Genomic DNA, 10,617 nt, shown 5'->3' with positions numbered 1-10,617 from the left:
ATGGTTTGTAATGTTTGTAGTGGAAACTATTCGAATTTTCTGTGATGATTCTACTGTTTGTATGTTTTTCAGCTGGGCATAATTACAGTTTTTTTTTTTTTTTTTACATTTTGAAGCATGTATTTATACTGAAATTTAATATCGAAACCAAACCTACAACAATAAACATTTACTGTAGTAAAAAGTGTGACAACTCTCCCGGGCTTCCCTTATTTACATGTACATGACCACCACAAAAATACACGCATATGCTGTACTGAAGGCTGTGTGGGTTCATGTCGAAAAAAAAACATGGCATTACCGATTAATATTCCTCAATATGTCATCATGAATGTGTATTTTACCGTGTGTGGCCGTTCAGGTCTTCTCTCTCTTTCTCTGTCGGCATTCCGTCCCACGCGCGCAGCGCCCACGCGAGGATTTGCGTCAAGCCGGTGCGTGGGAGTGAGAGAGCAATGCAGCTTACATCGGAATATCCCCGCACAAGAGAGAGACAGCACCGATGATGAGCCTTCAACGCACTTTCTCTCCTTCGCGAGAGGCGGAGCGCTGCCTCGAGACAGCGGCCAGCACCGGGAGCAGTCGCGCGCACCAGCTGCGAAAGAGAGGTACGTAAACCCGAGGACTAATATAAACATTTCATACATAGACATTCAGATGGGGAGGCTAGAGAATCAAAGCATGCCGATTTGAGCTAGATGGGTATATAGACTCAATATCCGAGTTATTTGCATGCATTAATCTCGTGGAGGTTCCCAGGTGCATGTGAAGCAATTTTTGTGAAAAGTTTTGAGATGATCTCAGGTGAGTTTGCAGGGGAACCTGTTCATGTTTTTGTGGAGAATAGTGTAATGCACAGCTGTGTTTGCAACTATTCGTAATTGCATTTAATTGTGGTGTGGTGGTGAAAGATCAGGTCAATGGGTTTGAACATTTTATGCACTTGAGCAAGTGGATAGTACCTGTAATAACTTTAAATAAAGTCACTTGGAATGAAAACATCTGATAAATAAGTACGTAAAAGTTGTTCAATGTTAAAACAATTCAAATGCAGATGTAAACATATTTCCACTGCTTGCTACAAACATAAGATAGATTGGTCATTCATTTATAGTTAACATCATTAATTTCCAGGTGAGAGTAGGACAGCGGCTGTGTTGAGTTCCAGTTCGATGCGGATGATTCTCATATCCAGTTTGAGCTTCAAATGTATTGAAAGTTTGCAACTTTTGGAACTAAACTTTATGTGACCATCCGACTGGACATGATGTATAGACCGTAGTCAGGGCTGACTGAATTTTGCATGGTTGAAAACTGTGTGCCGGTACTAGATCATGTAAATTTCACAATTTCCAAAATGTTTTTTTAAGAGCTTTTGTATACTGAAAGTCTTGGAAAGACGTTTCATCAGCTAATCGATTGTCATGTTGACAAAAGCGCAATCTGTTGAACACTGTACTTCTATCCCTCACAGCCTTGTTTTCATTCTTGTCAAAAATGAAATATGGCACTACCCTGACTAAGCACTATACCAGTTAAAAATATGTGCGCCGAGTCAGAATTATCAATCATTTTTCTAATTTTATCTTTGTTCATTTTTAATTTTGTTGTTATACACTGTATTCTTGGGCAGTCCATTATATGTTCTCTCCGAAAGTTTTGACGATCATTTTTCCTTTACGAGTAGCTTAATAATTATACATCACATACTCTTAAAAATAAAGGTCCTGGAAGGGGTTTTTGCAGTGATGCCATGACCTCTTAAAAATAAAGGTTCTTCACTGGCATCAGTGGTTTGATGATGAATCCATGGAACCTTTCCTTTACACAAAATGTTCTTTATAGTGGAAAAGGTTCTTCAGATTATTAAAATGTAATTTACACTAAGAAAAAATGGTTCTTTTAGGTACTGTTTACTGAAAGGTTCTTTGTTGAACCTAAAACGCTTCTTCCACACTCTTAAAAATAAAGATTCTTTATTGGCATCAGTGGTTCCAAGAAGAACATTAAACATCCATGAAACCTTAGGATTCCACTGAAGTTCTTCATAATGGAGAAAAGTACTTAAAGAATTAAAGTGTTCTTCACACACAAATAAAATGGTTCTTTTAAGAACTGTTCACTGAAAGGTTCTTTGCGGAACCAAAAATGGTTCTTCTGTGGCCTTGCTGTAAAAACACCAATTTGGAACCTTGATTTTTAAGAGTGTATAGTAAAAGTACATTGCAGCTGGAGACTAACTGTGACAGTCATAATGTGAGTTCACAGACCTGTCCTGGGAAATAAATAACATTAGCGAGCATCGCTTCATGGTGACTTGAAATGTTTTCTTGAAATGACAATGCTTTGTTTTGCTCTGTGTTTGCATGTGTAGCCATGTCAGTGCTGCTGCCACGTTCCTTGGGCGAGCTGCAACTGTACCGGATCCTGCAGAAGGCCAACTTGCTCTGCTACTACGAAGCCTTCATCCAGCAGGGTGGCGACGATGTGCAGCAGCTCTGTGAGGCTGGCGAGGAAGAGTTCCTCGAGATCATGGCCCTTGTCGGAATGGCGACCAAACCTCTTCACGTTCGAAGACTCCAGAAGGCTTTACGCGATTGGGTCACCAACCCTTCCGTCTTCAACCAACCGTTGACGTCTCTTCCCGTTTGCAGTATACCAGTGTACAAGCTACCCGAAAGTTCCCATAGCAACGGGCAACAGAACCAGCTTGCGGTTCCCAGAGCATTATTACCCACAAGCCCCAGTCCTGGAAGACTGGATCTCAGCAGGGACGGGACACCAGGGTGCTCCCCGCTGCAAGGGGCTAGCGAAAGTCGTTTCTGGGGAAGCGAGAGCGAGCACAGCCTATCTCCATCTGGAGCTTGTTCCCCGTGTTCACCCCATGATGCTCTTGACGCTCTTGATTCTGCCGCTGTCCAGTGCGTGATGGAGTGCGTAGAGCGACTAGCCCAATCGTTGCCCAAGAGCGACCCCATGGAAGTCAAAGAACATATCCGCGCCAATAAGAAGCTCAGCAAGATGATCGGCCATATCTGTGAGATGAGCAAAGACAATCCACAGAAGGAGGTGGAGATTCGGAAATACAGTGCCATCTATGGACGGTTCGATTCCAAGAGGCGTGACAGCCGGCAGCTTACGATGCACGAGGTTGGTTCGAATGCTAAGATACTGATATTGTTGATTGTGCGGATTGACAGAAATTATTGTTCCATACATTCTTAAAAATAAAGGTTCTATTGGGATCTGTGGTTACATGAAGACCTTTTAGCATCCATGGAACATTTCCATATTACAAAAAGTTCTTTATAGTGGAAAAAGTTTCTTTTAGATTTTTAAAATCCTCTTCATACAATATAAAAAGTGGTCCTTTTGTTAATTGTGTAGCTGACGGTCAACGAAGCATCCGCTCAGCTGTGCATGAAAGATCTATCGCTGCTGACCCGAAGAGATGAACTTTTCTCGCTGGCTAGGCAAATTTCACGTGAAGTTACCTACAAATACACTCGCAGGAGCAGCAGGTAAGATGCAGTTCTTCTCAACATTTATAGAAAAACAATTGTTAAAATAGCTGATTAACACATTCCTCTGTTGACATATATTTTATATTGGGTGAGGGACGTTCTTGTTCTAAAGAGTGTTTTATTGGACTTTTGACCTTGTGAACAAGATGATTCATCAATATTTTTTGTTCAATATCCCATAAGAGCTTTTTAAAATCAACTTATAGAGTACATTAGCATTTGCAAACGTCACATTACCAGACATACATTTGTGAAAATGTTGCAATATTAATTTTTTTTTATTTTATTTTGAGCTTTGTTTTTAGACGCTTTTCATGGTCTTTATTTATTCATATAAGGAGCATCATTCACTAGTTTTTGTTATTTAATTGAAAAGTTTTACCACGATGACTTTTCATTGTTTTTCAAAATACTCAAAATACATCTTAATTTTAGGTCCCACTGCGGTGATGAAGATGAACCATCTCCCAAGAGGATCAAATCTGAAGTAAGTTCTGTAGAAGCAGTTCATATTCATAAACCCCACTGCGACAAATTGCTTTATTTGCATGAGATGCCTCAGCTTTGCAATCATTTCGAGCTCCAGGTGGTTTCTCGGGACTTCTTTATTAGTTTTGCATTCTTGTCATGATATTTACTGCCAGCCGCCTTCCCATTGTGTCTGAATTAGCGCCGTGTTTGTGTGTGCACTCTCTCTGTTAATAATCTCAGGAGAGTAATTACTGTCATGATTCACTCCGAAATGTCGCATTCACACAGCTTTTCCCATGAGCGATGGTCTGCGCCTCTGGGTGAACATATAAAAGTAAATGGTATCGTTGTTTGCGTAGCTCCGTGGGGCCTCTAAGTCAACAAAACCGTTGCAAACAAAGCTCTCAAGACGTCAAATTAAAACTCGGTGATCAGTTTTAGCTGGCTTTAAAAAGCTTGTTTTTAACGGAAGTTGTTTTTGTGGGGTTCTCTGGATAAAGAAAAGCTTAGTACACAAACGCGCAATCATTCATCCGCACAGGCGGAGAAGTACACAGTGGACTGAAACACATAATTGACATCATCCTGTGGGTGCTTACTGAATTACCCACGCATGGCTGTGGCCGTCTCTGCCTGAGTCTAACGTCATACGTGGACACACAAGCTCACACACACACACACATGTGTGTGTGACGACCTTAGAGGAAAATGCGGAGGTTGTCATGGGGCAACATGAAGTGTAAATTCGGTCAAAGGTGACACGGCTGATCTGTTAGAATAACAACAAATATACTGATTAGAAACAAAGAAGAACATTGCCATGGTAGAGAAAGTATGTTTATGTAAAAGTGTTTTTAAATTTACCAAGATTAAGTAAAAAGGACCAAATAACACTGTACATTTAAGAACTCAAAAAGTAGCTAAAATTACTCTAATACTAAGATTAAATGAAAAAAAAAAAAAACATATTTAAGCTTAAGCTTCACTATGACTATATATCTGACTTAAGTGGTTTTATTGTTCAAAAAGGGTTTTATAAATAATTTACATAAATTTACAGAAATTCTTCTGAATTTTATGCATATATGACCTATAAAGTAATTGTTGTTTTAATACTTTTTGTTATTTATGGTTTTAAATTGATTTAAATGGTTTCATGAACAATTATAAACATTGTTCTTCAGGATTTTATGCATCCAAATAAAAATATTATTAGTATTGGTTTAAAATGAAATTTAAATTCAAAATTAAAATACTGTATTTATTTAGCTTTACTGGATCTTTTATGTTTGAGATCAATGAGCTTCGAGGTCTTAAAATAGTTTTAGGAACAATTTACACACAAAATGTTCTTTAGGATTTTATGCCTTCAAAACTCAAAAAATAAATATTATTTGAATAATAAATTTAAATGTAAAAATAAAATACTATATATTCTTTAGCTTTATTACAACTTATATTTCAGATAATATTTGAGCTGTATGTATTCATACAACTAACTTGTTGCATTATGCAAGGAAAAAATTAACCATCAACTATTTTTGTTTTGACTTTATAAGTGGAGTTTTTGCTACAGTAAATGCTACAAAAGTGTAAAATATGATTACTTGGATGACTTACCTCCTCAGGCACTGTGGACAAATGTGATGACTCAGTTTCTGCTAACAGCTTTCTCCATTTGTGAAAATGTCATGGTTGCACCAGAGATGCAAATAAATGAAGCCATCATGGAGATATAAAACACTCGCACTTCTGTCTCAGCTAATTTTATTGAAAGTTTTCCATGAGCTCATCCCTTTCTTTCACTTTTTCTCACCTTCTCTTAGGATGGCGTGTACGATTTACAAGAGGCTCTTCATGTTCTTCATACGCGTCAAGAGATGGTGAGAGAACAGCTCGCAATTGCCAAATCTAAAGGAGAGGAGACAATCAGACATAGTCTACAGGTCTGCGTTAAGTCAATGTATATTCTTGGAATTGTTTTCAGAAGAATTTTGTTTGAATGTTGCTTCAAAAAACTTTGAATAATTATTTCAAACTTGTTTGAACTTCATTTTAATGTTTTTTTAAACAATTTTTGCTTCAATGTTGCTTGTTTGGAAACAATGTTTGTTTGAATTTTAAGTTTTGTTTGAAAGTTAGTTTTCAAGTTTTTGAACTTTGTTTTAACATTTGAAAATGTTTGTTTCTTTTTTGTTTTTTATTTGTATGTTTTAAATTGCTTTGAAACTTTAAAACTTGTTTTAACTTCGCTTAATGTTCCTTAAACAATGTTGTTTAAAATGTTTTTATGGAAACAATGTTTGTTTGAATTTTAGGTTTCGTTTGAAAGTTCATTTCAAACTTGTTTGAATATCGGTTTAAATTCTGATGAAAACAGCTTTCAAAAAACATTTCATACAACATTAAAACACAAATCGCATTAGTCTAAGCAATGTTGAAACAAACATTGTTTATAAGAACAAAATTTTTAAAAAAGTTTTAAATAAACTTTCAAAGTTCTTTGAAACATTTAAACAAAATTCTTTTGAAAAAAGAAAAAAATCCATGCAACGTTAAAACAAAGTTCAAATAAGTTTGAAACCTTTTAAAAGGAGGTTTGAAAGTTTATTTCAAAATTGTTTGAATTTCATTTCATGAAACAATGTTCAAACTTCGCTCAAAACATTCTTTTGAATAAATGTTTGAATTGCTCGTTTGAACATCTGTTTCACTGTTGTTTTAAAATGTTTGCTTTTGAAACCTTGCTGTGCACATTTTTCACATTCAGGTACAGCTGGACACTTTGTTGGCCAAGCAGGTGGAGCTCTTGCGTGACGCTGCCGTCCAAGAGAGACTAAAATCGTTGGACTGGAGGATTCCAACAGCGGCACTGAAATACCTCGCTCCCACTGCTCAACACTGCAACAGCGGCCTCTCACATCGCTCTGGTACATTTCTCCTCTACTTCTTTATTTACTTACTCCTACTTTGCATTTTCATTTGTTTCAAATGTTCGTATCAGTAGATGAGTTTATGCAACTTTCAATTCTTAAATACAGGCGAGAGACCATTAAACTTGCGCCTGACAGATGTGCCGCTGGGTAGGCAATTAGCCAATGAGCTCAAACGACATCACAAACAGAACGCAGAGGAACGACATCATAACCAACAGACGTCCGAAGAGAGAATGGCAGCAGCCACAGGTTAGTTTGAAGAACCCAGAATGTGAAGAACCTTTAATATAACATTAAGAACTTAAAATTTTGTTCCAAAACCTAGTTTGAAAGAAATTAGTACTTTTAATCTTCAAATATGCATTAAATTGACAGTAAAGATTTTTACGTTGTGACTGAAGAGTTCTGTTTCAAATAAAGGTTGTTCTTATAAACTTTCTATTCATCAGAAAATCCTAAAAAATGCATTGTGGTTTCCACAAAAAATATTAAGGTGCCCCTATTATGGATTTTTTAAAATTACCTTTCATGCAGTGTGTAACACAGCTCCAAGTGAATGAAAACATCCTGCAAAGTTTTAAATCTGTGTGTACCGTGTATAAAGTTATTGTCTCTCAAAAGAAAGAGTCGACTCTGAATCAATGAAACGACTCGTTTTTAAAACGAATACCAAGCCGTTTCATGTTGACATCAACATGAAACATTAACATATTGCCCGCCCACTTGTTACACGCACAGACCTGGGAAAACCTGATTTTCGCGTTGGTCTGAATGAAAATGCAAATTCATTCTTTGCCACTAGGTGCCGCTTTTGGAGCGTTAAAAGCTCACAAACACTGCTTTAAATGAAATCAGCCAATCACCACAGATTAACCTCATGCAAAGGAGGGGTTTGGAAAAATTAATCATTGAGTGAATCGTTTGGGAGTCGTTTAACAAATACGGTAAAAATAAATGCATATTATAAGAAAATGAAAGTGTTTTTTGACCTTGCATGCATGTCAACCTGTTGTTGGGGACTCCCAAATCCAAAATATGAACCTTTCATAACCCATAATAAGGGCACTTTAAGCAGCAGAACTGTTTTCAACACTGATCATTGTAAGAAATGTTTCTTAAAAACTAAATCAGCGTATTAGAATTATTTCTGAAGGAAAGCACGCGCTTGAACATAATCTAAAAATTTAGATTTTTTACTGCACTTTTGACAATCATTAATAAATATATTTCGATTCTGTTTCCCTCTTCAATTATGACATCACTACTATAGATGCTTGTATAAATAATTTTTATTATTCAATTATTTATGTGTTCATATGTCTTTCGACGCATCACATCGCATCTAAATATGTAAAGATAAAGCACATATTCTACTTTAGTCTAGTTTTACTCTAGTCAAAATGCATTCTGGGATTGCATTCACAAACATCCACAAAATACATGTGGTTCTGCCTTCAAATCTGGCCAAAACGTGGTATCTCTGAAGGCAGCGTAACGTTGCCGCCTACCTTTTGGAACAACCTTCAAATGCTGTCTAGGTACAGCATTAATCTTTAAGGAGCCAGTGAAGAAATGCTGTACAGATTAAAATGGCTCTTGTTGGACCCTGTTTTTGCATGCATGTTGTAGCCTGGATTGGCACAGGTTTATCTCAGTATCATCCTGGCACATTGACACCTACACCGCTCCATTAAACCCTGATGTGTCAACGTAACGCATGTATCAGCAAGGCTTCAGAGAACTTTTTGTAATATATGCAATCTCTTGCATGCAAATGTCCTCGATGAAGGTAGCACTTTCTCTCTGAAACTCCTACCTGCCTGCGCAAGCTGCGTTAGCACACTGCGAGTAGGTGAGAAAGGGGGTGAAGATTTACTCGTCTTTTTGACGTTTCGGGTTTTTTCTTCCGCCCCAATGTGGGCAGAGCCTGATGTCAATCAGTGTCATTTACTGATCACACTGGTCTTTTGAACTGATTTGAATATCTGAAAAATACGTTTAATACCCTCAACTGTCAATTTGGTGACATAGATTTGAAACACTAAAAAGTACCATCCTTTATTTTGGCGTAAGCTCTTACACTATGTGTTTATTTACTGGAAATGGCTGAAAGTATTAAAAATTCCAGCATATTGAAACTGTTACGAGAATTGAGACAGTTGAAAATGTTTTTTTTTGTCCTTCATCGTTTGCACTTTTACTCTTGTTAAATTGTTTTTAAAACCACACAATGCACCAGAAACTGTGAAAAAAAAGTGGTGTAGAAATGATTTTTATTCAAAAATTGGTAGTAAACATCAGAAATAATTACAAAGAAACAGCAAGCAACATGTTGAAATTAACATGACATTTTGAAGACTGAAATGGTATTTACTTGTATCTTCATCAGAATAGATTTGGAGATATTTAGCGTTACATCACTTGGTCACCAATGGATCCTCTGAAGTGAATGGGTGCCGTCAGAATGAGAGTCCAAACAGCTGATAAAAACACAATAATTCACACCACTCCAGTCCATCAATTAATGTCTTGAGAAGGGAAAAGGTCAGTGTTTATAAGAAACAAATAATTCATTAAGACGTTTTAAACTTTAAACCGGCTAAAAATACAAGTACTCTGTCCAATAATATTGTTTTGTCCAGTGAAGAAGTCACTTCATCTGAATCAGGTGAAAAATGTGCACAGATCAAGCATTGTTTACAAACGAAAACTGTCAAAACTAGTTCTAAACAAACATATCAGTGGATTTTGATGTGAGACGACAACATGGGATGGATGTGTTATGGATAATGGAGTTGTATTTTGGCCACAAGTGAAAGTTAAAATGCCTTAATGATGGATTTGTTTCTTACAAACACACAGCTCTACACTTCACTAGATGTTAATTGATGGACTTGCTTGTGGATTATTGTGATGTTTTTATCAGCTGTTTGGCTCTCATTCTGACGGCACCCATTCACTGCAGAGCATCCATTGGTGAGCAAATCTGTTCCAATGAAGAAACAAACTCATCTATATCTTGGATGGCCTGAGGATGCTAAATATTTTATAACTGAAGTTTGAAGAGAAATTTGAAGAGTTTTGACATGATCAAACATGTATCTTGAATCTTGGTTCCACGTATTTCTTTATTGGTATTTGATCTTTTGTTAGAAAGCTAACCAATACAAATTAAATTTAAAGGAATTATAATCTTTTCTATTTGTATTTCAGAAAATGGGTCTCAGAAGGAGCCTGTGCTTCTGGACAAGAAAACCATCAAATCAGAACCAGAGGACTCCAGATAACATCTTCAGCCTCAACCTGAAACCTGCGTTTTGAAACTGTGTGGCCTTAAGAGCTGTAATTGCCTAGAGATCCATTTATTTAGATTTTTAATTTTTAAGATTTATTTTTATTTCTAATTTTAGAAAAAAACATGAATGTCTCGTAGTCGTTGTACACAGAGAAATTGTCTAAAACTGTATTTGTGCATCTTTTTGTACATAATCTGTTTGTTTATTTGATTGCACTGCATGTCTTATTCGTAACTATTTTTATTTAAACTATTCGTTAATCAACAGAAACACTGGAGTTTTGTAGAAAACGGTTGTGTTGTCCTTAGATTAGTTGATAAGGTTAAATGATGACATTCATCTGTTCGTATCGGTTTGTCGTTGAGGATGAACTTAACGTAAAAGAATACT

The 10,617-nt window shown here is 36.6% G+C and overlaps 1 protein-coding gene across 2 annotated transcripts in view; it reads left to right on the top strand.

Annotated features, from left to right (window-relative positions):
- The first annotated feature begins 407 nt into the window (after positions 1-407).
- The window catches only part of LOC306867188 (NGFI-A-binding protein 1-like), a 10,534-nt gene continuing 324 nt past the window's right edge, over positions 408-10,617 (top strand). Inside the window, exons 1-8 of one of the 2 annotated variants that reach the window (XM_079412769.1) lie at positions 408-608; positions 2,375-3,150; positions 3,388-3,521; positions 3,960-4,011; positions 5,822-5,941; positions 6,766-6,925; positions 7,037-7,180; positions 10,145-10,617. The exon at positions 10,145-10,617 is cut by the window's right edge and continues 324 nt beyond it. In XM_079412769.1, coding sequence (XP_079268895.1) covers positions 503-608; positions 2,375-3,150; positions 3,388-3,521; positions 3,960-4,011; positions 5,822-5,941; positions 6,766-6,925; positions 7,037-7,180; positions 10,145-10,218 — 1,566 coding nt within the window. In that variant the 5' untranslated portion in view covers positions 408-502 and the 3' untranslated portion in view covers positions 10,219-10,617. The remainder of the gene's footprint in view (positions 609-2,374; positions 3,151-3,387; positions 3,522-3,959; positions 4,012-5,821; positions 5,942-6,765; positions 6,926-7,036; positions 7,181-10,144) is intronic. The other variant, XM_079412770.1, reaches the window with a different exon arrangement.

This window comes from Barbus barbus, assembly GCF_936440315.1.
Source record: "Barbus barbus genome assembly, chromosome: 49".
Taxonomy (NCBI): Eukaryota; Metazoa; Chordata; class Actinopteri; order Cypriniformes; family Cyprinidae; genus Barbus; species Barbus barbus.
This window is presented reverse-complemented; position numbering and strand designations above follow the sequence as displayed.